Below are 25,749 nucleotides of genomic sequence, written 5' to 3' on the forward strand. Positions count from 1 at the left end.
GGTGGAATATGGGATATATTTGGGGGGAATATGGGATATATTTTGGGGAAATATGGGATATATTTGGGTGGAATATGGGATATATTTTGGGGAAATATGGGATATATTAAGGTGGAATACGTGGTTTGCAGGCACAAAATGCTTCTCTGGGTCAGAGTGACGGAGTCAGGGTGATGAGGAAGAAGCCTCGGCCGAAGGAGAAGGGGAAGGTTATTCCCTGCCAGAGCTCCCTGCATCCATTTCCAGAATGGCACAAACGTGCTAATCCCAGGGAACCTTTTCCTTCCCGAGGTTTTAAAGTTTTGTGTCCAAGCGCAGAAGAGAGATCAGAAATGCAAATGAAATGTTTTGAGCGACACAAAGAGATTTTGGCGGTGCCGAGGAAGGTGGGAGGGAGAGAAATGATGGAGTTTGTTCCAAAGCAAGATGGAGCCTGAAACCTCGAAACCTTTCCTGAACTGAATTCCTGCTCCCAGCACTCTTCTCCTCTCGGGGCTGCTGTTTGGACTGAAACTGCCATGTTTCCATCATGCTGCTCATGTTATGGAAGAGGCCTGGGAAGGAAAATAAATCCTGGCAACTCGGTGGGGAGGGGGGGAGGAAGGAGGGAAGATGGGACCTGACAATCTCCCCAGAGCTCCGAGGGAAAAACAGACCTGGGTTGGCTGGCAGGGAGTGAATCAAACTCTATTTTTGCTTCCTAGCCCACGGTGAGCCTCGTGGCAGAAATGCCAGCTCTCATCATACCTTGGGCCCCACGTCCACGCTCCCTTTTCCGACTGCGGATGGCCTGAGCCAAGGAGCAGCCGCGGTCGCAGCCGTGCCGTGGGCAGGCACCGAGGGCACAGGGTGGCAGGAAAAGGCAGCAAGGAGAATTCCCTTGGGGAATGCAGACCATGGGTGCAGGGCGTGGAGAGGAAGCGATTGTGTCCCCACAGCAAACTTAGAGTCAATCAATCAATCAATCAATCACGGGATGGATTGGAAGGGACCTTAAAGATGAACTTGTTCCACCCCCTGCCATGGGCAGGGACACCTCCCACTGTCCCAGGCTGCTCCAAGCCCCAATGTCCAGCCTGGCCTTGGGACACTGCCAGGGATCCAGGGGCAGCCACAGCTGCTCTGGGCACCCTGTGCCAGGGCCTGCCCACCCTCCAAGGGAACAATTCCTTCCCAAGATCCCATCCAGCCCTGCCCTCTGGCACTGGGAAGCCATTCCTTGTGTCCTGTCCCTCCACGCTCCCATAAGAAGTCCCTCCCCATCTTCCTTGTAGGCTCCCTTCCAGTTTTCTTCGAAAGTGGCACTGGGGAGAGGAGCTGGAAGCCCAAAGCACCAGGTGTAGCTGGAATTGGTTTTGCCAAAGCCCATCTTGAGCAAGAATTTTCTGGCTCCCTGTGAACAACCTCAGCCTTGCGCCCTTCCCTGGGAACGCTGCCGCAGCTCCGTGAGCCGGATCGGCTCTGGCAAAGAGCCGCGGGCTGGGAAGGTCAGCACCAGGCAAAGAGGAGACAAACCAGCATTCATCCCAAACCCAGCATCTCCAGCTGGATCCACAGCCAAATGGTCCAGGCTGGAGGTGTCCAGCCCAACCTTGAGCAAGGTTTTGCACCCTCCTGGGTGTAGGTAGAGCTCAATTCCTGCGCCGTTCCTGCCTGGAGAAGTCCCAGCCTAAGCCTGGGAGCTGCATCCATCTGATAGGGCTTGCTGGGGTTTGTTTGGCATTTCTTTGGCACCGACCAACGCTCTCCCCAGCTATCCACTCCCCGTTATTCCCTGACCTTTCTGCACTTCTCCTGCCATCCAAGAAAACTTGAGAGTGCAGGAGACCTTCAGGATGCCCCGGCTCTGCGTGAGCCCAAGGCCAGCAGATGAATCACGCGCAGCCCAATCCCTCAGAAATGCCCTTTGCCCCGCACAGCAGCTCCTGACGGCTTCTCCCTGCAGTAAATCTCCTTTCCCACATCTCTGCTCCAGCCTGGGTCCTCTCCCTCAGGATCCAGGCTGCAGCTTTTCATCAAGCAGGAGAATTTAACTGAAAAGTGGATTTTCAACCCCAAGGTATAAAGATTACAAAGATTTTTTTTTTTTTTTTTTGGCTAGGATAGTGAAAAAAAGAGAAGAGATTGAGATTTCGGTGAAGTCCTCACTTTGCTTCTTCAAGGTCCTTCAGTTTAAGTGAAATCAAAGCATTTCTGTTTCATCCCTGAAGAGAAAAACTCTTCCAGGTAAAACCACGTTTTTCATCCCTCCCCACGGCTGGAGCGGAATTTCCTCGGAGACCCTGCAGGGGTGGGATGGGGAGCAGGGTTTGTAGGGCGAGGCTGCACCCCGCCCAAAGTCACAGTGTTTGGGATTGTGTCCGCCGGGGGCTTTGCTGGTCCCTGAGCTAAACCAGAGGGGATTTTTAAGCCCCCCCTGCACATTTTGTACCCAATCATGACCCTGTCAAGGTCTCAGTTCTTAAGCCAGGCTCTCCCAGGATGGGTTGGTGCTGGATTAAAGGATGCACAGTCCGGACAGGTTTTTGGAGAGCGTGCTGGGCTCGGGGGGTTAAATCCCCTCCCATTGCACAGCAGATTTCCAGATTTTCCAAATCCCAACAATTCCCAAGCCAACAAGACCTGGAAGGTACCTGTAGGGGGGGGATGGCAGGAAGGGCGCCCAGACACCGACACCGAGCACAGCAGATATTTTTTCCCTCTGACTCAGTGTGAGCACCCTAACGAGCTTTGAGGTACCGTGTCCTCCACGGGAAACAGGAATAATTTGGGAGAGCAGGAACGACGTGAAAACAACTGAAAATAAACCAAGGAAAGTGGGAAACTCAGGGGGTGGGGGTGGGATTGGGATGGGAGTGAGCGGGAGCTCAGCTGTGGCTGGGAGCCCACGGGGGGGACCCCGCTGTGGCTCTCCCCTCTTGTTTCTGATCAAGAAAAATGAACACGTTTTTTATTTTTCCCCCTTTTCCTAAGAAGCGCCTGCGGCAAGAGAACTTGGAATTACAGAGAACTCGAAATTACAGACCTTTCCGTGGCTGAGCCACGGATCTCCAGCTCCAGCAAACCCTCGGGGCTTTTCCAGCCCGGTCGATAAGCGAGGGCGGCCACAACCTGCTGCAGCACTTGACGCCGCTAAAACGTGTTTGGGGACTCGGGGAAAAGCAACAGGAAAAGGCAACCTATGGGTGCTAATGAACGGCCAGGAGCAAAGGGAGCTGGTACCGAAAAAAATCCAGCTACGAACAACAGCTTTGTAAAGCAGGAAGGGCTCCGGGGGCTGCTCAGGGAAACGCTGGGGAAAATCGGGAGCTGTCCCACTTCCCCCTCTTCAAGAGAGCGGGGGACAAGCGTTGTCCACGTCCCCACCCGTGCTCACAAGTGCTGGAAAAGCGATGTGGCTCTAGGAGGAGCAGAGGCAGATCTATCCTGGCGTTTCAACAGGGATTGGCCCTTCCGAGCTCTCCCTGAAAAGCTTTTCCCCCCTTCCCAGCAGGCTGGTCCCGCTGCCCTTGCCCTGGCTTGGCTTCAGATGGAGCTGGACCGGGGTTCCCCTCTCCTCTCCCAAAAGGTTTGGAAACTCATTTCTCCTGGGAAGCGCCGTGCCCTGCCAGTCCAACCTTCCTGCCTCCTCTCCCGCAGTTCATCCAGGTGGATTTCTACAGGAGAGCTCTAAAGCAGGACCACCAGGATAGGAATACCATGGACCTTATTTGACAGGTGGGGAAACTGAGGCACGGGATTTTGCATCAACATGAAACAATTGGGATTGAGAACACGGAGCAGAAATTTATCCCAGCCCAGCCCGTGATCCGCCACATCCCACAGCTCAGCTTTCCATGAGACCTTATTCCTGCTCTCCCCAATTTCCCGTGCTTACACCTTTCTTCCACAACCTCCTCCCAATTTTTCATTCATCTTCCCCTCTTCGACCACTTCCCCCTTTTCCGCATCCCTGCCTCTCCATCTCCACCCCGCTGTGCCAGGCAGCACCCAGCTGGGCAGAGGCGCTCACCGGCACCTCGGGGAGCCAAAACCAGCACGTTTCACCAAAGGTAAAAAATGTATTTAGGGACCTACCAGTCCACCTGGACTTCTATATCCCGTGTCTCTACCTTGGAGGGTGCATCTCCATCGCTGTCCTTACTGCTGCTCTTCAGCAGGTCCAGGACGGGCTCGATTTCTTTGAGCAGCTCATTGTCTTCCACGCCGCCGTTGAGACAGGAGTGACCACAAGCCCCGTCCTTGCCCTTGCCGGCGTCCGGCCCTTTGCTGCCGGGAACGACGCCGTTAACATGGACCATGGGCTCCACCTCCTTCCCCGTTTCCCTGCTCCACAGGGAGCCCATGGCTGCTGGCAGTGGCTGCTCTTTGCTGGGGATGCTTGGGTTGGACAAGTCAACCGCCTTCGGAGCCGGGCACAGGGGTCTGGTGACACGGATGGTTTTGGGCGTCCCGTCACCCGTGAAAGTGGTCTCCAGGTGAGTGGTGAAGCCCTCGGGGCCGCGCAGGATGAGGACCACGTAGGTCTCGGAGGCGATGCTTCTCAGGATCTCCAGCGCCGTCTCATAGCTCATGTCCACCAGGGGCCTGCCATTGACGGCTAAAATGATGTCCCCAGCCTGGATGAGGCCACTCTGCTCGGCAGCCCCTCCCCGGATCAGGTCAGAGATGATGACGGGCGGTTTGCTGACGCGCTCCTTCACCAGGAAGCCGAGGCCGCCCACCTTGCGCTTGAAGAGCCTCACCGAGATGACGTTGGGCTGGATCTGCTGCACGCTGAGCACATTCTCTTCCATGGCAGCCCCCTCCTCCAGCCTGCACCCCAGGACCTCAACACCCGCTGGGCGCAGGGGAATTCGCTGTCGGAGACGCTTCCCAACGCCGGGGTGGGAAGGGGCAGCTCTGGCTTTTAAGGAGCTGGACTCACTGGAAAGCTCCCCTGGGCTTCGGCTGCAGGGCGGCTTTCTGCGGCATGCTCGGTGGCACTGCTCTCGGAACAGGAGAAAACAGGGAATGTCACCCCTGGGAAGCCAGGTTAGGGGCAGAGCAGGCAGGGCTGGGCATCGCGTGGAGTGGGAAACATTCCAGCTTCCAGTCAGCCGCTGGTCCTGCGCTGGGCAGAGAGGGGGAGGCAGCCCGCTCGCTTCACCGGCATCCCCGCCGACGGTGCGCGGGCTCCTTTATCTGGAAAGGAGGGGGAAAAAACAACAAAGGAGGGAGAAAAGTGAGGCAGGGCAGGTGCCAAGTGCCTGCTCAGCGCGGGGCTCGGCACGCCACAGGCACCCCGTCCCCACAGATGCCACCCCCCGGGCGGCGTTTGGGAGCCAGGCTGCAGCCTCGCAGCGCTCCGGGCTTTGTTTCCTCCACCTCCCCCTGCGAAAATCGGCACCATCTGTTCGGCGGGGGCCGGGAGGCGCGGGGGGAGCGGGGGAGCCCCGGCGAGGGCCGCTGGGCACGGGCAGTGCTGGGCAGCCTGGCTCGGACACTCCCTGCTCTGCCCACCCTGCGCGGCTCACGAACAGGTGGAGCCGCGCGGAGCTCGGGGGCGATTTCTGCCGGCTGAGCATCCCCGTCTCCATGTGTTTTCCAGAGCCTCCAACAAGCTGATGGGTGAGAACCAGGCAGGGGACGCGCACCCCTGCCCGGGAGGAAACCTGTTCCGTACGTGCTGGCACTCCGAGGTGGCTTCAGGAGCAGGAGCAGCAGCCACGAGCAGAACGAGGGAGCGGAAGAGGCCTCTCAGCTCCCTCTGAGTTAGGAAAACACTTCCAAAGGCAACTGCTTTTAAGGCTGGCTGCAGGGATCACCGCCCAGCTCCTCCTCTCCCCATATTTCCAGCCTGGCACGGGGAGAAGGAGGCATCGCTCGCACTCCCCCGGGCCCAGCCCCGCCATCCGGCTCCGAACTGTTCCCACACCAACTGCTTCAGCGGAGGGAAACCATGGCGTGGAGAACACGCAGGGAGTTCATCCTGCCCTCGGGAGAGCCCCGTGCAGCTGGGCACGGCTGTGAACAGCCCTGCAGGGCTCGGGGAGTCACATCCCATTGACTCCTGATGGGACCCTTGTTCCTACCCGGCCACACTCGGCTTCCATCACTTCTGCTCGCGAGCCCTCCCCGCGCTCCCCTCGCGTTTCTCAGATGCTCTGGAGAACGTTTCTCTCTCCAGGACTGTGCCCTGACACTTTGCATCGAGCCAGCACCTTCTTTTCTTTTCTTTTTTAAGTCTGAGTTTTGGGCAGAGAACAGAGGGAACTTGGTCTGCTGGAGGCACTGACATGGCAAGGAAAGCTCTTCTCTCTGCCCGCATTCAGGGCAGCATCTGCACCTTCAGCCCCGCTCTCCCTCCAGCTCCCGCATGGGACAAACGGGGATCTGAGGAGCAGGGCGGTGACACCAGCGCCGCTTGGGCACTTTAATCCCCATGTGAGGAATGCTGCTCACCCCAGGCTGGGCTTTTTACCGGCGAGTTAGGAATAAAACAATTTGAGATCCATACCCAAACCCATGGGTTTAACCCCTGTGGCCCTTCCCCTGCTGTGACTCGGCCCCGTAGAGCAGCAGCAGCAGCTTGAAAAGGGTTAAATGCCACCGAGTCACAGCGTCAAGAGCTAATTAACGCCCTAATTGCCAGGCTACTTGCTGCAAATGACACTGGATCAGGACCCCGGGATGGGCTGTGCCCCCTCCCAGGGCTCGGGCAGCAGGGCAGGATAGGGAGGGTCCCGCTTTGGGGAGGAAAGCGGGAATTTGCTTCTACCCGACAGATCCTGTCCCTTTCCTTCCACCCCACCCCTCCATCCCTTCCCATTCCCGACCCCGCTTGCACAGAGAGACCCCAGCCGAGTCTTCCCCTCTTTCCCAGGCTCTTTGGGAATCACAGGAGCAGCCCCCTCCTCCCTGCCAGGGTCTGATTTTCCTGACCCCACTCCCCCAGCCCCGCCGCAAGGTGACCGCCACCCTGACGCGCAGGCACGGCACTGAGTCGCACAGAAACTCATTCCCAACGCCTCGCCCGACGCCGAGGTGGGGACAAAGGTGGCTTTGGAAGCAGCCGGAGCGCCACGGGAGCATGGAATGCCAGCTTCCTGCGGCGGGCCAGCCCCGCTCTTTGCCCGGGATTCACCACCGGCAGCGCAGCGCTCCAGAATTCCTCACCCTGGGCGAGGTCTGTGCCCGCATCGTGCCCGTCCCAGGGGGCACGGCCTGGCACGGGTCCCCGTCACCGCCAGGCGTTCCTAGCCGCGCACACGGGCAGATGCTGCACAGCTGGAGGGGACCACGGATGTCCTTCAGCCCTGCTCGACCTTACAGAGGGACTTACTCGGCTCGCTGGAAAGAGCTGCGGAACCCCGGCGTTCAGTGCCTTGCTCTTCTCCCACCAGGATCATTCCCAGCTATTTCCAGGGAAAAGCTTGTCCTTTGTGTGTCCCTGCAGTCCCAGGGAACACCGGCACTTCCAGGTGCTCACTGTTCCCTGTCCCCAAACCCACCAACACCTCAGCATTCCTTACAAAAGGGATGAGAAGAAAAAAGCAGATTTTAAGTGCTACCTCAGCACCCATCCAGGGATTTGTCCTTTTTCCCTGCTGCTCCTCAGAGTCAGGAAGGCCAGAAAAGGGCCAGAAAGGAGAGGGACAGGCAAGGAGAGTGAGGACAGCCAGGGGCTCTAAGCCCCTCAGCCTCCTGCTCCTTTAGGGAATAGCTGGATAAGGATTTTCGCAGAATCACGGCATCATTTACGTTGGACAATTATCTTAAGATCGTTGAGTCGGATTATTTTCCAGCTGGAAAGTCTTGCACAAACTCAGACTGGAGAGAGGAGGGAGAGGGAGAAGTTCAGGGAGGTGGGAGGCACCTGGGAGCGCTCGGAAGACTCCCCCAGTGAGGGTCGAGGCTCTCCCATCCCAGCTCCTGGTGTGTCCCAGGTGTGATTCCAGAGGGGACACGCTTGGATGGAACCCAGACAGTTCAACCCTGTGGGGGGCTGAGCTGTGCTGGGCTCTGGGAGCCCACAGATTCCCAGATCTCCCTCCCAGCACCACGAGGACTCTGATTTATGGACCCCAGAGCCGGGTCAGACATTGAAAGCTGCTGGAGATGTCAGGTCTAACTCCTTAAAACAGCGAGAGGAGCGCACTGAACGGGGTTTCACTGGGGTGGGAACACTTGTTTCACCCCAAAGGACAGCCAGGAGATGGCAAATCCATCGGCAAAGCCGGGCTCAGCTCCCTGTTGGGACACCCTGCTGGAGTAAAACTCCAGGGATGGTGCCATCCCACCCCTGCCTCAGTTTCCCTGCCCTTTCCAAAGCACAAACCCCACTCAAGCGACGGGAGAGCAACAAACCCTGCAGAGGGGCAGCACCCCAGGCAAGCCTGAACCCCGATCCCGACACCGATTCCTGGGAACATCCCCCCTGTGGAGGCTTTCAGGGAAGAGCAGCAGAGCAGGCTCCCCTCCAGCAGCGACAAACTAACCCCATGAGAAGCTCCTTGAGCTGCCAGACAACATTCCAAGAACAAACTCCGGCACAAAGGTTAATGGGATGATTTGATTTCCAAGGCGAAGTGGAGGAGAAGTCAGTCCTGGGGGCTTTAACACAATCTCCTTGTTCTGCCAGGCTGTGCCAGGCTGGGCCGTGCCCAACGCCAGCCCCTCGCCGCAGCCACCCGGGCTGCCCTCGGCCTCACGAGTCCATTTGGAGCCCTGTTTTCCCGGTGATAATGGCTCCTGGATCCGCGTGCCAGCTTTAAATGGGCACCATTGTCCTCTTTAATTAGTTTTCGTGGGATTTATAGCGCTCGAGGAAGAACCCCGGCGCTGATGGATTTATGCCCATTTAATTTTTACGACCCACGGAGCATCGGTGGATGGGATGAGGAGCGCTGGGATGCAACATATGCACAGTTCCTGTAAACCTGCGTGGCTGCGCCGCCGAAAATGGAACATTCCAGTGATTCCCTGGCAGGCAGCTCGCCGGTGCCAGCAGTTCCGTGCTCCATCCCTGCCCGGTGTCCCCTTGTCGTGGCCTTTTAATCCTGGGAACCCACAATGTTCCTCCAGCGCTCTCTAATTACCCACCTCCCCCCAGCCCTCCCAAAATCCACCCAGGATGGGCGAGCACCTTTTCCCTTCGAAGCCAAACAATGGCTCCGCTTCTCCCTTCCCATTCCCATCTGGCTGGGAATCATTATTCCAGCTGGGCTGTGACTTTGCCCCCAATAAACCTGATTTCCACCCAGGAGTGACCGGAACGAGGCACTTTGCCATCTGCACACCGCCCCGGTGCCAGTGCCCGCTGACCTGAGCTGGACACCAGCAGGCTCCGCAAGGACGCTGCCAAAGGGATGCAATGCCAAGGCCTCCACCCTGGAGACCCCCTCATGTCTCCACCAAAACCATCCCTGTTCCTGCAGGAAGGGCAGTTAATCAAATAAATCCTTGCTTCTGGTGGAAATAAATCCACGGCCAGTCCCCGAGAGGCTTCATTGGCCTCTAATCAGGGAAACAAACTGGAAAACAAACCACTGCTCTTTGCTCACGGCCACACTGTGGGGACAAAGCTGCCCCAAAGCCCCAGGACCTGCACCTTTACCCAGCTCCTGGGATGGTTCGGTGTCCATCCCCACTCCAGAGAGTGAAACAGCCAAGGAAAGCCCAGCCCTGATGGCACAGCAGCCACTGGAATTTCCAGGCAGCTGAAATGATCACTGTACATCCCTTCCAACACAAACACCCTATTTTATCCAATCCTATCCCATCCCATTCGGACCAGCATCCTGAACACTCCTAACCATGGAGCGTTGGAGGAGGCAGAGCCACCCCAAAACTTCCCTGTGATTTACTGGAGCCCCCCTCACCCCACTCCCCTTCGCCCCATCCGACACAACCCGAGCAGAACCGCCCGAAATGCATTTTAATGTTGCCAAGACAACTGTGTTGACAAAAATCCCCTTTTTTTTTAGCTGCCAGAACCGGGGTTTTGTTGTAATTTGGAGTTCAGGGCTGAGCAGATTTCTGCACCACGCCTGCCATTCCTCTTTTGCTGTTTCCTGCAATATTTTCCCGGCTCCTGCGGTGTGCGGCTCCAACGGAATTTAGATAAAAGCGTCAATTCTGCCGCTCACCCCATCTCAAACTGATGTTCTTATTAGGGCTTGGCCCATCTGTAAAACCTCGATTCTGCCACCATCAATTTTCTGAGAGGCTGAGAATTACACCAGTGACTCCAGTGTGACAAATTGGAGCGGTGTTAACACACCGCCACTTTGTCCTGGAAGACAAAATAGGTAGGGAGGAAATAAATGAGAAAATGGCACTTGATGGATGGTCTGGCAATCCAATCGCAGCACGAGAGGGGAATTGGGGCTCCATTTAGGAAAAAAACAAAGAGAAAGAAAATTTAAAAATCACAGCAGGTTGGCTGGAGCTGTAATAGCTCCGGAGCTGCCAGCCAGCATCAATAAAGTCAGGGACGGAGCTCCCGGCTCCAAGTTCATCCAGGAATAAACTCCTGGATCTTTTCAGCTACTCACATCCCCTCCTTTGCTGCTGACACCCCAAAATCCTTCTTGCACGGCGTTAAATTTTCCAGCAAATCCTATTGCCACTGGTTTTCTAAGGAGTGACTCATGTCCCTGGTTAAAACCCTCGGGAGAAGATCGGGCTCCTCATGGCACAAGCCCCCAACCCCGAGCCAGATCCCGGTGGAATTCTGCCCCTGAGACAGCTCTGGGGTTTCCTGAGCGTGGTCACCACCCCTCTCCAACGCGGGACGGTGCGGGATTCCTCATTCCCCCACGGATGGATCCAGCACACGCAGCCAAGGCAGAGCTCTCGCCCTCTTTGCCTCGGCATCCTCAGGGATGTGCCAGGGGAAAATCGAGGATGATTTGTTCCCCCGAGTTCCTGTCCATGCTTTGCACTAGCACTTGTTGCCATAGTACCAACCACGGTGGCGAAGTTCTCCAGGGGCCTCCTGGGACCCGTGCCTTGTCCTACAAGGGCTCTGACTCTAATTCCGGCAGGATTCAGGTGGGGAGACGATGTGGAATTTTCTGCCTCCTGGATTTTGCTAAAGGGGCTGCCGGTGGGAGAGAGGCCGTTCCTCGGAAGCAGCAGCAGCCACATCATCCTCACCCCACCAGGGGTTTTTCCCCTTCCCCATGGGACAGCTCCTTTGGCCGAAGCAGCCCCAGCCCCTATCCTAAAACAGCTTTTCCCTGTGCCACGAGAGAGGATTCTGGTTGCCCAAGCCCCTGCTCCTCACGGCTGCCATTTGGGGCAGGCTGTCACCCCAGGGCCAGCTGGGAGGTGTCCCAGATGTAGCCGTGCTGCTCCACTTTGCTGCCCCTTGGGGACGAAGGATAATCCCTGCTCGGAAAACACTGAGCTCCCCTGCTTTTGAAAGCCGGGAAGAGCCGCACGTTTCCAGCACGTCTGAAAACACAAGCCTGAAACTCTGGAAAATGGGATTAAGACAAGCCTCCCCTAGAAGGGCATTGCTAGATCTCGTTATCATTTCGGGATCGTCACGGAGAGGAGAAGCCACGGAAAGCGTCTCCTTGGCACCATTGCCCCCGTTTTCATAGGGACACACACAGAACCCGCAGCTTTCCGCACTCCACATCCAGAGCCACCATCCTGGTGACATCTGGGCTTCCCACAGCCACATCCCGAGGCAGACCCCACGGAGGGTGACAGCCCAGGGTCCCTTATCACACACGGCCCATCAGGGCTCATTTGGAACGAGCGTGATTTATCCAGCCTCAGCCAGACAGTGGCTCCCAGGCCTCTTCAGGACACAATACATTTATTTTTGGAGGGATCAGATTGCATCTATAGATTTGATTGAATGCACAGATACGACCGACCAGAGCAGTGGGAGTAGAACAAAGGCATCTGAGCTCCGCTCGGAGCCGCCTCTCCAAGCCGGCTCCTCGTTATCGGGGCTGGGTATCTTTAGGGAAAATTTTATGGTATCAACAAGTATCAAACAATATCCTCGTTACTCGGGAAAGGTAAATGCTAATCTGTGCGAGCTGAGCTCATGTGACTTATCAGTTACTAAAAATAGTTGTTTTCAGGCACTGATTTAGGGAATCTGGCAGATTTCCTAAGCCTTTGTACAGACACACCACTGAAACGGAAAAGACAAAATACACAAGCAAAGCAGCGGGGCGGGGGAGGGAGGGAGGAAAGATCTGACAGGGCCAAAATGGCCCCGAGGGCGAGGGAGGACCAAGCCCTCCCCATGAGCGGCCACACAACGTTAATTCCAAGTGAGGATTCCAAGGAGGATTCAGCCCAAACCCCTCTGCCTAAGATGGCCTCTCCCTCACGGCCTTCGCGCTGGCAGAGGGAATAAGCAGAATCCAGAGGGCACCAGGAATTGTCCCTCTCCTGGGCTCCAGAGGGGGGGTGATGCCTCTCCCAGAGCGGGAGTAGGGAATTGCCCCCTCCAACCCCACGGCCGCGGGGGAAGCGGCTCCGCACCGGGAGTTTGTTTGCAAACATCGGCGCGTTTCAGAACTGCAGAGTCTGTGCCTGAGTTTGTGGCGTCTTTAAGGAAATATTCTGGGAAACACAAGCTGGGAGGAAAGAGAGGGAGGAGGAAATCGCTGATGCAAACCTGAATTCTTTAAATAAGGCTTCCCCACCGGAGACCTTGAACAGAAAATGATAACCGACAAAAGGTGCGGGTAGAAATTGCCGGGTGAGTGATTTCCCCCCTGCTCCCAAAGCCTCCCTGCAGCGTCTGTGTGATCATCCCTGTAGATTCCCGTCTGCCAGAGCCACTGGCATTCGGGAATGTGGGTGAGGAAGAGGAGCTGGTGTTTAAAGCAGCCGAGCCCCCGGCCGCTGCAGCTGCCCCTGCGATCTCCCCGTCTCCCGTGCCAGACAGCCCCTGCTCCCCCGGGAAGGAAGGAAGGAGACGCTTCCCCTCCATCTCGGTGAGAGGCGGATCCTCTCCTCGGGGACTCGGCAGAGCGTTGTCAAGTCGCCTGCCAGAATTTCCTCCCGACAGTCATAACTTGGAAGCGTTGGGAGAAAATGTCCGCGCCTGGGCTGTGGGTGCCCGGGGAGCCGAGGCAGGGACCCGGCGCAGGACGGGGCAGCGCACACCCACCCCGGCACCAGCTGTTCCAGATGTGCCTGCACAAAGATCTCTTTTCCCTCTGCTTTGCCAGTGAGAACCAAAAGCTTTCGGCTGCAAACCCAGCCGAGGCAGCCACAGGGCGAGCGGGGTTCGTCGCCTCTGATCCCTGCGGCAACAGCTCCCGCCCGCATTCCCGGCTCATCCAGAGCGACCTTGGTGTGCAGGCGGGCAGAGGGAAGGGGTAAGATCCAGACTGAGTCCCCGCTCTCCCTAAAGGACAGGAGCCAGCCATCAAGAGGACACCCCGAGGGCTGGAGCCTCGCTGGGGACTCTCATCCCCCCCACCCGGGCTGAATGGGGGTCTTGCTTCCACCCCAGCGCCCCGGGGACAGCGGGGACACCCTGGGGACAGCTGGCACGTCCCGGCCCCGAGGGACAGGGCAAACAGCGAGGGCAGGACGTGGCGTGAGCCACTCCCCAGCCCAGCACGGGGCTTGGTGGCATCTGCAATCCCAAGCCCTCCCCGTCGGGGTCCGGAGGCTCGAGGGCCGCGGCGCTCGGGGCGGGCGGCGGCGGCCGCAGCGTTCAGCACCCGGGACAGCTCTGGCGAGGCGGGGAGATCGGCTCATCCCCCCGGGACACCGCCGCTGCCCCGGGACAATGCCCCCCGCCCCCAAACCGCCTTCTCCCGGGAAACGGCATCCCCGGGGAAAACTGCCCTCCACCCCGGCAGGCGGAAATTCTGCGGAAGCTGCCCCCTTGCCCTCCCCATAAACGCCCCTGCTAATCCCACTTCGGAAAACCGCCGCTCCCGGCGCCCGCCCGCCCCGGCCCCGTTCGCTGCCCTCCCCGGGCAAAGTGCCCGCTGACCCGGGCTCGCTGCCCGCCTGCCACGCCCGCACTCCGTCCCCGTGTCCCTGCCTGCCCTCCCCCGGCCCGGGCACACCGTGTGCCCTCCGCCAGTGCAGCCCCCTCGCCCCATCCCAACTTGCTGCTCCGAGTTGCGGGGAAGGGAGGCTCTGGTTCCCGCAGCCGGCTCAGCGAGGCCACGGGGCGAGCCGGGCTCGGAGGCGCTGGAGGAACTTCGCGGGGTGCTGAGGGACCGGGGGGGACACCCACAGCGTGTCCCGGGGGTGGCGGGCGAGTGGGAGCCGCTTCTCGGCGCGGCCACCCGGAGCAGCAAAGCGGCTCTCACCGGGCAGGTCCCACGCGTGTGCCCCGCTCCGCAGAGCCCGGCTGCCCGCACCGGCAGGGCTGGGGTCCCGCTGTGCCTCCCCTTCCCCCGGCCAAGGGCACGGCGGAGCGGCGAGGCCCCGGTGCCCGGAGGCGGCGGCGGCGCTTCCGACGGGGCGCACGGTCCCGCAGCCCCTGCAAAGTTTCCCGGAGAAGCGGCGCCCGGCGCGGGGCTGGGGGGCACCTACCGTGCGGCGGAGAGGAGCCGTGCCCGGCCCCGGCCCCGCGGCCGGCCCCGCATCGCTCCCGGCGGCTCGGCACGGACGGAGCCCGGCGCGGCGCTGGACTCGGCAGGGCTGGCAGGGGGGGAGCCAGTCCTCGCTGCGCCCCTTTATCCCAGCATCACCGAAACGAATCCGCTTTGACGTCCAACCAGGGTTTTTATGGGTGTGGAGCGAGCCGGTGCAGCCCTCATTAGGAGCCACTCTGCTCTCCAAATCATACATCTTTTATATAACCTCATTTCCAGCGGGGCTTTTCTTCCCCCTCCCTCCCTCCCTTCCCTTGCCGGGGAGCATCGCCCACCTCCCCCCCAACTCCCCCACCAATTAAGGAGCTCAGAGACACCCCCCGGGCCCCACTTGTTGCTCGCAGGCTCCGCTTCACCCCCCGCGGGCCTGACTCAGCCTGCCCCGGGCGAGTGGGGGGCTCTGCCTGCCCCGGGGGGAACGGAGGGGCTGAGAGGTCCCCAGGTCCCTGCCCAGCCCTGCTGCAGCCCCCCACATTCCTGCTCCCAGGCAGGTTATGCTGCAGAAAACCCCCCTCTTTTCCTGCCAGCAGGAAGCCCCCCGTGGCTGCTCGGTGCCCAGGGCACACACCACCATTCCTTTGGGATCGTCCCAGCCCGGATCCAGGCGGCTCTGGGACAGCCTCAGCTGCCGGAGCTGCCCCTGGGCTGCACACGAGGCAGAGAACAAAGGGTCTCCTCACCCCATTTCCCCTCCTGACTCTTTATCTGCCCCCAGCACGGCCCAGAGCAGACCCAGGCTTGACATCAGTCTCGAGCCTTTGCGATTGTGCTCATTCCCATGGCAACAACAAACACACAATTATAGATATATAATATTATATAAACCGAGCGGGCTCTCGGGCAGGAGTGTGAGCTTCACCTGTTTCCAGCCTCCTCCCAAACCCAGGAGACAGCTCCCACTGGAGCAGGGAGAGGTGTCCTGAGCCTGGTGAAGACGCCCAGCCCGTGGGTGCCCGGCAGCTCCGGTGCCACCCAGCCCGGGCAGCCCCAGCGCCTCACCAGAGGCAGGCAAACAACACACGGCACAGCGGGCGATCCAATTACAGAACTTCCCACGGCGAGGGGGGAACGGAGCGGCCCCGCTCCTGCCCGGCGCACCAGGAGCTGTGCAGAGGTGGAGAGGACGGGCAAACGCAGCAGCGGAACTGGGGCTGCCTCCCCCGTTCCGCCCCTCCTCACAGAGACCAGGCTGTAGCACTGTCTGGGGCTAATGAAAACGCGATCCTGCCTATTTAGGGCCAGGAGGACTCATCTAAGAGCAGGGACATCTGCTCTGATCCACCGGGCAGGGAACGCTGTCCCGGGCAGCGAGGAGTGGGCACACACCGGTGACAAAGGACTTCGTGACCCAGGCGCAGGCTGGCAACGGGCAGCTCAGCCTGGGCTGGGAAAAGCCCAAACCCTTCTCCTTCCAGGGCTCACAGCTCGGAGCCTTAGAGCTGCAGGGCGCTGTGGGCTGGTGATGGTCAGGGAGGCTGGAGCAGTTTTCCTGGGATAGGGGTGCGGGCGGATGCAGGCGCACGCAGGGCTGGTGCCTGTGATGTCGCCTGTTTGAGGGGACTCTGCACAGCCAAAGCCACCCCAACACACGGCACGGGCTCCGGCCACCAGCACCTCCTGCTCCTCCTGCCAGCGAGGCAGATCCATCAGAGGAAGCCAAGCGCTGACCCAGGGGAGCAGAGCTCCCCGTGCCGCTCCGGGACACGGCTTCGGAAGCGCAGCTCTCCCACCCACCACCCTCGGCGGGATCCCAGCCCAAGAACCAACCCAGAATCCCAGGGAACAGAGCCCTGCTCATCCCTGGGCCACATCCCCACAGGGCACGGCAGCGCCTCCTTCCCCCCGGGAAACCGAGTGGGACAACGCTCGGTTTGGGATCATCTGGAGCTTTGCTGCTGCCCGGAAATCCGGGTAAGCCAGGAGCGAAGTGTCCCTGCTGGAAGGGAGCCGGCGGCCTGTGCGTGTCCTGTGCGTGTCCTGTGCTCCCCCTGCGCCAGGGAGGCGCCCCAGGTAGCCTTTCCCTCCAGCTGGAAGCCGTGAGTCAGCCGGGAAGGGAAGGCTTGGAGGCTCATAAACAACTGAGGAGGCAGAGGTTGGGCTGTGAATGGGGAAGGTGGAGCGAGCCCCTCCCCAGCACACCCGCACCAGCGAGCCCCTTCCCGACGCGGCTGCCGGTGCGACAGCAAAGGGCTGCACCTTCCTCCCTCCAGCAAAAAGCGCCTGGGGACAGGATTTCTCCCCAGGGAACGTGTCCCTGTCGTCCCGCCTCATCCCCCTTGGGCAGCCCCAGGGAGCAGCCCCCAGCTCTGGAGAAGCCCCCCCATTCCCAGCCCAGCCGAGCCACTCCCGTCCATACAAGTTGCTTCCCCCTTTCCCACAGCTGGGAGCAAATTCAAGCGGCGCTGCCTGGCGAGTTGTCCTCCAAAACTGCTCGGGAGAGGGAAGAGCCGCCTCCCTGCCCCTCACAGCGCTGCTGCCCGGTTCCCCCTCTCCTCTGGAAGCCGCTCAGCGCCGCTCGCTGCCGGCCATATGCTGCCAGAGGTTAGGGATAGAAACCAAACATAAACCCAGCATTTAACGCCCAAGTTTCCTTCCCACCCCGCCAATCTCGCTCTTCCCCCTCTCCTGCCGCCCTTCTCCCTCACCCACCTCTCTCTGGGGACCGTGCCGAGGAGCTGGAGCTGGATCCCTCAGCCGGAGCTCCCAGCCCGCTGGGATCCGCCGGGAATGTGCCGCTCAGGATGCTCGGCTGTCCCTAAGATGCTCAGGAACCCGTGGCCTCGGCACGGATCACACACACAATCTCCCCGGCAGCCGCGGCTCGGGAGTTACTGGGCTGCTATTTCCACGCGGCTGGAAATGCGTGCGGGGGATTAAAGCCCGCGGACTAAAGCAAGGGCTGAACATATTTGTACTAAAGCTTTCGGAGCCGCGGAACCGCGCGCACACGCGCGCACCAGCTGATGGGGGGTCTGGCACTGCCAATGCGGCGATTTGGGACAAATCCCAGGATTGTCTGTCTCTGCTCCAGTTTAGAGTGAGCGCCGATGCTGGGCTTTGCCTGGAGGTGGCAGTGAGCCTTCGCTCTTTCCTTTTCCCCAGCCCCCGGCACAGCCTGGGAAGTCCCGGGCGCTCTGCCGGGCTGGGGAAGGGTTGCTGTGACCGTCACCACGGCTGGGAGCCGCTGGCCCCTCCGCAATCCCCTCTTTGCGGGCTCGGGGGATTCTCTGGCATCGTCCCCCCTGCACGGGGCAAAGGTCGGGGGTTCATCAAAGCCAGGTTTGGAGCAAAACTGGGCTTTGATCAAATCCTTAAAACCTGGGAGTTCACGGCCAGGGCAGCTCGCTTTTGAAACATCCCGGGGCCAGCTCCCAGCTTGTCCATCCCCGTGACATTTTTGGGGTGGGAGCTCTTTGCCCCCCACTTCCAGAAGCTGTCACAGCCCTCTGCGACCAGGCGGAGCTGTGACAACGAGAAATCCCCCAGCACAAAGCCCAGTATCCAACAAGACACCTGCAAACCCCACCAAAAGCCAGTTTTATGTCCCAAACCTCGCCGCCCTGGGGGGTCAGAGTTGGGAAACGCTGCTGGAAGGATTCCTCGGGAGCTCCTCTCCCCCTGCCGAGGGCACGAGGTGGGCGATGAAGGGCGATCTCTCTCTCTCACACGTGGGCGCACACGCACGCAGCAAATCTAATAAAAAGATATTAGTCCGAGAGAATTTGGCTCCTGGCATTCAACTATCTCGAGCTTCATACAGACACCAAAGAAATGAGATTATGGGAGCACACAAAAAAGAAATTCCAGGGGGATGAATTCATGTTTCATCGCTGTTACAGGGCGGGGAAGGACCCGTCTGTCTTCCCTCGCGTTTCTTTTAAAATTCTACTTCAAAATATGAACCCTCTCCCTTCAAAATCACATTTCCTCCAGCCCCAAGCCCCACCACCTTCTCATCAAAACCCGAACTGCTCTCATTATCATTTTAAGGACGTGCTGAAGGGCTGACAAACGCCCCAAAGTTCAAGGACTCCTTGTAAACCCGGGGTGTAATTCAGATTTTTAAAAAACCCTGCTTTAAAACCTCGCCTGGCAGCCTGAAAAGGGGCTCGAGACACTCCTTGGTTATTCAGATGCAAACCCTGTTTTGAAGCACGAGTGTGTGAGCTGAGCCATCCCCAGCAGCTGGAATTTCGGGGCAGATGCTTCGCAGCAGCAGCAGCAGCAGAGCTCCGCGGCTCCACTGGAATCAGCAGAATCGAGATCATTAAAGCCAGCTAAAACCAGCCAGTTCCCAGGATTTTGTGCCATCTGAGTCCCTATTTCCAGCCCGCTCCTTTTCCAGTGGGATCGGGCCCCCCGATCGGCCCCTTTGTACCTTTAGATCCGTTCTTGGCATAGTTGCAAACCAGGAAAATCACTCTCGAGTCAACCTTAAACAGGAAATTTAGAGATTTAAATTAGTGGGGGTTTTTTTCCCAATGAGGTGACACATTTCTGAGGGCTGTAGGTTAAAGACTCTTTTGAAAAGCTCCGAATCCTTAATCTGAAGTGAAAAGTTCTCACTGGAGGACCTCGGGGTGGGTGGTGACGAGCGCAGGAAAGGGCCCCGCGTCAGCCGGGGCTGTGGGTAAAAAGGGCCGGGGAGGAGAGGCGAGGGCTGGAGCAGCCTGACGAGCCTGGTAAGGCAAATCTGCACAGCCCTCGCTGCAAAAACCAGCACAAAGCAAACCCAAAAGCACGGGAACAGCTGCTGCCGAGTCCTTCGTTTCTAAAGAGGAGCAAGGAGGCAAAAATAATAGGACAAAAATAATAGGACAAAAATAATCCACCCCGCAGCAGCAAAGCCCCTCGGTGCAGCCCCGCAGGGTGGGGGTGGGAGGAGGCTCCAGTTCCCTGCTCCCACCTCAATAAAACAGGGAATTCAGGCACCCCACAGGGAGGAGAGAGCGGTGAGCCCCTCCTGAGGGCAGGGTTAGGTGGGATTTTGGGAAGGAATTGTTCCCTGCGAGGGTGAGGAGGCGCTGGGATGGAATTCCCAGAGAAGCTGTGGCTGCCCCTGGATCCCTGGCAGTGTCCAAGGCCAGGTCGGAGCACCCTGGGATGGTGGGAGGTGTCCCTGCCCATGGGAATGAGGTGGGCTTTAAGGTCCCTTCCCACCCAAACCATTCCATGATTCCATATCCTGGCTTCTTCCAGCCGGGACGGAGCAGCAAAGAGCAAGGAAGGAGAAGGTGACGGGGGGGGAAGGTGAATCCCAGCCCCAAATACAGCCCAGCAAAATAATAATAATAATGACAATAACAACAAAAAAGCCTTGAGTGAGGCTCACCTCTAACTCAGCCCCGTTTGGCTGATTCCAAACAGCTGCCGTGGATCTTTCCCAGCCCAAATCCCAAAAAAAAAGGGGGGACAAACAAGAACTCAAGAGACAAAGCTGTGGGAATTCCCCCCTTTTCTTCCCCAAACCTGACAAAAACCCTCTGCTCAGCCTTCCCACCAACTGAGGAGAGGTTTGCAGGTGCTGTTCCAGGAATTTGGATTTATTTCTGGCACGGCTTTTATGGGATACTGAAACTGCTGGAATCTGAAGGTGTTTAACAGCTCCTTCCCAGCCAAGAGAAGGAAACCCTGTCCCAACCCACTCTGCTTCGGGCCAACAAACGCCAGCCCGGCCAGGAGAGCTCGGCACAGAGCCCCAGCAGCAGGTTTGGATACGCCAGGCCCCAAAAACGATTTTAAAACTCAGCATTTGGCTTTTTGGCCACCTCCAGGCACAGCTCAGGGGTTCACCTGGGAGAGGTTCAACAGCCAAATCCCACCCCATGTGCAGCCCCCGGGACTCCAGGCTCCTGGGAGCAGGACTGGTCCCAGTTATGGGGGGGAACTGGGGCTCAGCAGCTCACTGGGGTCACCCTGGGAGCCCCTCCAGCACTGGGCACCCCATCCCTGCGCAGGGTTGGGATCTCTAATGAGGTGGATGGAGATTTTGTCCAAAGCATCCCTGACATGCCCTTGTGAGATCCCACAGGTGGATTTCAGCCCAAATCGCAGCTCCCTGTAGTTATCCCACCCACTCCAGCCACCCTCTTCCCACAGCTCCCACACCCATCCTATTTCTGAGGTCTCCCATTGAATTTAGCGGGATTTGTCAGGATGAGGCAGAGGGATAAAGCCCAGCTGGATGCGCCCTGCTCCCATAGGAAAGGGACACCAAAGGGATCCCCAAAAAGAAAGTTCCCCAAAACCTTCCAAAATCTTGGTGCTGTTGGAGAAGGGAGATTGTGCCTGTGTTTAAAATCCGGAGGATTTCCCCCTCTGGATACATCCGGAGGGTGGTGGCAACTCCACCAAGGGTGGAAGTGCTGCCCAGAAATCCCAAACAGCTGCTTTTGGGGGGACTAAAAGATGTTTTCCTCCAGCCATGGATAAATCCTAGGCAGGGAGAGCATTCCTGATCCCTGGAAGTGTCCAAGGCCAGGCTGGACGGGGCTTGGAGCACCCCGGGATAGCGGAGGGTGGGTGGAACGGGATGAGCTGTGAGGTTCCTCCCATCCCAAATCATTCCATGACTCCATGCTGGGCACGCACAGATCTCCCCGATCCCACAGGCCGGACCTGGATCCGGGTCAGTTCGCCGCGGGAGGAGGTGAAATCCTGGGATATCCTGGCTCTCCGTGCCAGGAAAACACGGCAGGGGCCCCAGCTGGTTTGATTTCCAGGCTTTCCTTGCACCTTAACGCACTCCAGTTCTTGGGGATGGCTCATTCCAGGCTGGAATATTCCTGGGGAAAAGCCTGGGTGGGAGGGTGGAGCCCCACAGGCTGGACAGACCCAGCCCCACAATGTTTTTCTGGAAGAATCAGGAACAGGAGGGAGGAGAGGTGCTCAGGAGAGCCAGCATCCAAACCACTCCATTTTTAATTAATTTTATTATTTTATGTTATGTTATGTTATTTTTTTTATTTTTTAATTTTATGTTATGTTATGTTTTTTATTTATTTTTTTTTTATTTTATGTTATTTATTTTATTTTATTTCATTTTATTTTGTGGGGTTTTTAAATGTTATTTTATGTTATTTTATTTTATTTTATTTTTAAATTTTATGTTATGTTACTTTATGTTTTTTATTTTATTTTATTTCATTTTTATGTTATTTATTTTATTTTATTTTATCTCATTTCATTTCATTTTATGTTTTTTTAAAATGTTGTTTTATGTTATTTTATTTCATTTCATTTTATTTCATTTTATTTCATTTTATTTTATGTTTTTTAAATGTTATTTTATGTTATTTTATTTTTATTTTTTTCTGTTATGTTATTTTTAGCAATGTTATTTTCCCCTCCTCATCCCAGGGCGTTTTGCAGCAGGAGCAGCTGATGGGCTGGAAAAGGGCTGGCAAGTTGGGAGTTGCGAGGTGCCCATCCATGCAGCCCAGGGGAGGGATTGGAGGTAAAAATGCAGTAAAACGGGAAAAACAACCTCACAAATAACCAGGCCAGCCAAGCGCTGCCCCATGAAAGGCTGGAAAACAACCAATTCCTCCCCAATTCCCATTTTAAAAATGGGAAGCAAAGGATCAGGGTCAGCCCCCAGCTTCGCAGCACCCCCGGGGCCGAACTTCCAAGGGAAAAATAAAAATATCCCAGCACTTCCCTGTTGTTCCTCACGCGGCTGCTGGATGAGAGGCAGAGCCCAGGGGTTCCATGGGACCACCAGGAGCAGGGGGAGGCTGGCAAACTCTCACCCCAATGGAGCAGCCAGAGCACGAGGAGCCCAGCCTGGGGCTGCCAAACCAAAGCTCCTGTTTGCCGCCGAGAGAGACAAAATCCGAGCGAGAGAGACCAGGAAGGAAAGGAACAAACCCCGGACACGACCGGGACGGAGCAAGAAAGGGGCTGGTACAAAATGCTGGATCTCTCCCTGCTCCTCGGGCTGCACGGAGCATTCCCAGCCCCACTCTGCTCCCCAGGGAGGCTTCGCACGCCAGAGTGAAAAGAGATGGATTTGGGAAGTCTGGGGACACCCGCGAGAGGATGGGGGAGGGAGGGAGGGATGTGGGAATGGCAGAGACTGGGACTGCACTGGGGCATCGCTGGGACCGGTACTGGGAGTGTGGGAGAGATGCATCCAGTGGGATCCGCACCGGGAGGACCTGGAGCTGCTGGAGGAGTCCAGAGGAGGCCACGGAGATGCTCCAGGGCTGGAGCCCCTCTGCTCTGGAGCCAGGCTGGGAGAGCTGGGGGTGCTCACCTGGAGAGGAGAAGGCTCCAGGGAGAGCTCCGAGCCCCTTCCAGGGCCTAAAGGGGCTCCAGGAGAGCTGCAGAGGGACTGGGGACAAGGCATGGAGGGACAGGACCCAGGGAATGGCTTCCCAGTGCCAGAGGGCAGGGCTGGATGGGATCTTGGGAAGGAATTGTTCCCTGGGAGGGTGGGCAGGCCCTGGCACAGGGTGCCCAGAGCAGCTGTGGCTGCCCCTGGATCCCTGGCAGTGTCCCAGGCCAGGCTGGACATTGGGGCTTGGAGCAGCCTGGGATAGTGGAAGGTGTCTGGAATGGGATGGGATTTAGGGTCCTGATGATCTTTGAGCTGACCCCAATCCCTGCCCTGGATTTTCACCTGAACCCCCCAGTTTGCCCAGGCCAGGGGTCACATTCTCCTCTGCCCTGGCCTCACTCCAGTGCCAAAGGTGTCCCAGGGAAGAACTGGGACAGGATCGGAGCTGCCCCAGCCCCGAGTGATGACCACACATCAGGAGGCTGCTGACTTTTCCCTGCTGAAGTTACAAACCAGAATAACCCCCCTTTGGACGCCTCTCAGTGTTAATTCCACTCTCCCACAAAGAAATCCCTGCCTCTCCAGAGGCTGTTCTCCGTGTCTCCCTGTTTCCCCTTCCTAAGAAGCCTCTCCCACCTTCTCCAGACTCTGGAGTGATAACACCACCTCAGAGGTGCTTTTCCTGCTCTCAGGGTCCCATCCTGGGACATCTCAGGGCAGCCTCTGGCCCCGAGCTTCTCTCCCGGGGTGCAGGAATGAGCCACAAGAACCAGAGCTCCTCAAACCTTCGGTGAAACCAAGAGAGAGGAGGCTGAACCAGGCTCCCCCTCCTCTTTTTCTTGCTCTCTCTTTATTTTTTCCTTCTTCCCCCCCGCCTCTCTCCCCGACCTCTTATTCCCAGTGGCCAAGAACATTTAGTCTGGCCGGGAAAAGGAAATCTCATTACAGAATTACAGTTCATTTAGCAGGTCCCACTGGAAGCCCTGCAATAACCACTGGCTTCCTAACAGGATTAGCCGGTGTCTGAACCTCCCGCTCTCCCTGCAGGCATCTCCCTGCCCCAAAAACCCCAAAAAAACCCCACAGAAAACCACGATTCAGGTGGATGCAGGGAAGGGAAGACTGAGGGGAGCCGAAGGATTTGTTGGTGTGAAGGTGGGCACTGCCAGCAGAGGTTATCCCAGAGTTATCCCAGAGTTATCCCAGAGTTATCCTAGAGTTATCCCAGAGTTACCCCAGCTTCTCCAGCTGCAAATCCCACTCAGCTTTGCTGTCTCGACCTCTCCCAACCTGTCCATTCCCCCGCAGTGGTGTGAACTGGGGAGGTCAATGTGGGACACACCAGGAACACCCTGGATCCCACAAGTGCCGCTCCTGGAAGCTGCTTCAGCTTCTCCTGGCATCAGTCTTGGAGTCTGCGCGGTTTTTGGTTGGACACACCAATTCCTGGCATCAGCTCTTGCTAAGAGGGTGGGAAAATCTAATCCAGAGGAGAAGGTGAGGAAAACACCAAATGATGCTGGGCCAGAACAGCCCAGAGCAGCTTTGGCTTCGGTGAGGCTGAAACCTCCCTGCTCCTCCCACCCCCGTCCCCACTTAGAACCAGGAAAAGTGGGCAAAAGAACGAGAAACTCAGGAGCAGGATTCGCCTGGACTGTCTGTTTTTCAGAGGAGGGAAAGGTTTAATCAAAAGGAATTGGGATATTCCCATGAAATTCCTAATCTATTAAATTCCTACCATAGAATATTCCTATAAAATAGGAATACTCCTATTAATTACTAAAACAGGACATTTTTTGACCAAGTTGGCCAAGCCTGGCCTCTTGTGGCCTTACTCCATCACTCCTCATCCTCACCCCATCCCTCCTCTGCTGACTGCACCAATTTTCATGGGAAAAAGGGGGATTTATTCCCTGCACCCCTTTGTCCGGCAGGGCCCCAGGACAGCCGAGAGCTCTGGGGTCGCTCCCTGTGGTCACTTTGTGGGGACTCTCCATGGAGCAGCCTCTGGATCGGGGCAGGACCCATTTAGGGTGTCCAGGGACACCCCAAAACCAACAGAGAGACCCTTCCCAGATCTCCACGCTTTTATCCGAGCGCGTTCCCCACGGGGCCCACGCGCAGGTTAGGAAACGACATAATTAATGCACACGTTAATTGAAGGGTTGAGGTTCAAGGGTTGCCACCCACTGCAAAAACGCACCCAAAGATCCGAGCCCCCGAGTCTGCCTCAGGATAATCCTTCAGCACACACGGAGTGGGATCTATCGACAATAATAAATAGCAATAATAGTAATAATAAATGGTAATAATAAATAGTAATAGTAAATGGTAATAATAAATGGTAATAGTAAATAGTAATAATAAATGGTAATAATAAATAGTAATAATAAATGGTAATAATAAATTGTAATAGTAAATAGTAATAATAAATGGTAATAATAAATGGTAATAATAGATAGTAATAATAAATGGTAATAATAAATTGCAATAGTAAATAGTAATAATAAATGGTAATAATAATTAAGAAATAATAATAAATAAATTGATATAATACTACTACTACTACTGATAATAATAATAAAATAAAATACAAAGTGTGTTCTCGGCAAGGGGTGGCCACACTTTTGGGGTGGATAACTCTGGGATGGAAGGGGGGTGTTAATTATAATTAGGCTAAAATCAACTGAATTCACCCCTGGAGAGTTCATCCCTCGTGTGAGAGCTGCTCTGAGCTTTATCAGCTCCAGGGTCCCGTCAAATTCCCCTCCCTGCAGGGATTTCAGAGCCTGGCCTGGTGTCCCCACTCTGCTCCACCCTCTCTGCTCCATCCCGAGAGAGTGCTTCAGGCTGCAGATTGCGTTTGTGGGGAACCATCACGGA

General features: G+C 57.1%; 1 protein-coding gene across 4 annotated transcripts in view; it reads right to left on the reverse strand.

The window, feature by feature from the left end:
- NOS1 (nitric oxide synthase 1) overlaps nucleotides 1–25,749 on the reverse strand; it is a 76,131-nt gene that overhangs the window by 44,117 nt on the left and 6,265 nt on the right. For 2 of the 4 annotated variants that reach the window (XM_042022954.1, XM_042022933.1), the window contains exon 2: nucleotides 4,078–5,184. In XM_042022954.1, coding sequence (XP_041878888.1) covers nucleotides 4,078–4,796 — 719 coding nt within the window. In that variant the 5' untranslated portion in view covers nucleotides 4,797–5,184. Of the gene's footprint in view, nucleotides 1–4,077; nucleotides 5,185–14,523; nucleotides 14,604–17,234; nucleotides 17,553–25,749 lie in introns of those variants that run through there. The other 2 variants (XM_042022941.1, XM_042022947.1) reach the window with 2 other exon arrangements.

The sequence above is a fragment of the Corvus kubaryi genome, unplaced genomic scaffold, assembly GCF_017639235.1.
Source record: "Corvus kubaryi isolate FWS band 111438036 unplaced genomic scaffold, C.kubaryi_AGA036_p1.0 127, whole genome shotgun sequence".
Lineage (NCBI taxonomy): Eukaryota > Metazoa > Chordata > Aves > Passeriformes > Corvidae > Corvus > Corvus kubaryi.